At 46.6% G+C, this 1,273-nt stretch overlaps 1 protein-coding gene across 1 annotated transcript in view; it reads right to left on the reverse strand.

Annotated features, from left to right (window-relative positions):
* Positions 1-1,231, reverse strand: part of LOC123004075 (membrane-bound alkaline phosphatase-like) — a 4,816-nt gene extending 3,585 nt beyond the window's left edge. The window contains exons 1-3 of the mRNA XM_044397190.1: positions 1,051-1,231; positions 870-1,003; positions 3-824 (exon numbers count right to left, since the gene is read on the reverse strand). Of these exons, the coding sequence (XP_044253125.1) occupies positions 3-824; positions 870-1,003; positions 1,051-1,231 (1,137 nt within the window). The remainder of the gene's footprint in view (positions 1-2; positions 825-869; positions 1,004-1,050) is intronic.
* Between the last annotated feature and the right edge of the window lie 42 nt (positions 1,232-1,273).

Consider the following 1,273-nt stretch of genomic DNA (forward strand, 5'->3'; position numbering starts at 1 on the left):
ACAATCAAAGTGTCTGATTCGTCGGTTAAGTCAACGGCGGCTTGGATAGCCTTAGAAAATTCGATTGTTTCATCCAAGGCTAACCGAGCTGCGCCGCTGTGATGCGCCATGTCGATTCTGGCGCCCTCTACGAATAAAAAGTAGCCATCGGACTCATTGGAGTTACGATTGAGGGTTTTAATGGCAGCCGTGGTCATTTCGGCCAGTGATGGTTCATTGGTAGTGTCACGTTCGAGGTTAAAGCTCATGTGGTCATGGGCAAAAAGACCCAAAAGGTTATCAAAATTAGCTGCGTCGATGTTGTTGAGTTGGCTTCGATTCCATGCGTATGTGACATTAAGGCGTTGGTCTAGCCATGATTCGATCAAGTTGACGCCGTCTGATCTTTCCCCTTTGTTTCCTTCCTCATCTGTCATATTATTGGGGAGGAGTTTTGTTCTGCCTCCGCCCATGACAACATTTAGTTTCTTTCCGGTATCTCCGAATATCAATTGGGAGGCAATGTCGGAACATATTTCCGGTTTTTGGCCATCGTTTATGATGTCACTGTCAGTTTCCCAGTTCCTGTCACTAGTGTGAGCATAAACACCAGCAGGTGAGGCATCTGTGATCCTAGCCGTGGTCACTAGACCTGTCCTTTTATTCTTCTCTTGCGAGTAGTAGACTACAGAATAGGCGTGGTTTGTTATATTTGTCATTCCTTCACAGTCACCGAAATTCACTTCCGGTCCAACTCCGATCATTCCATTARTTGTTTTAACTCCCCCCAAGTAGGCCGTGGCCGTACTGGCCGAATCAGCAACTTGTCTATCAACSGCATACGTCTGGAAAAAACGTCATAGTGGTYGGAGAGTTTCAAGTGAGCTCACCTTAGCTAATCCAGTGTATGGAAATTTATCGAAAGCCAATTCCGATTCTTCCCCGGATTGGTACACCCTGGCCGCCGCCACCGTAGGTATTGACATTCCATCCCCCAGGAAAAGAATCACGTTTCTAGCAACGTCTAAATTTGAAAATTAGTCAAGGGGTGGGTGTGAGAGGTGAACTCACTTTGGTTCAGTGGACGCTGGATTTTCTCACGAACGGTTTTTTGGGCGTTTTGAATCCAGAAACTGGATGTTTTTTCGTCGGGGTTTGCGGTGGGTTTGGAGGAAGTGGGGAGACGAGGGTGCATAGAAGAGGCCCAGATTTGGGCAAAGGTCAGGAAAAGGACAAAAGTCATGCAAGACATGGCGATCGACTAGAATTTGTCGGTTTATCACAGCTTTTATAG

This window comes from Tribolium madens, unplaced genomic scaffold (assembly GCF_015345945.1).
Source record: "Tribolium madens isolate multiple individuals breed KSU strain unplaced genomic scaffold, Tmad_KSU_1.1 Scaffold_1;HRSCAF=32;Tcas5.2_LG8, whole genome shotgun sequence".
Taxonomy (NCBI): Eukaryota; Metazoa; Arthropoda; class Insecta; order Coleoptera; family Tenebrionidae; genus Tribolium; species Tribolium madens.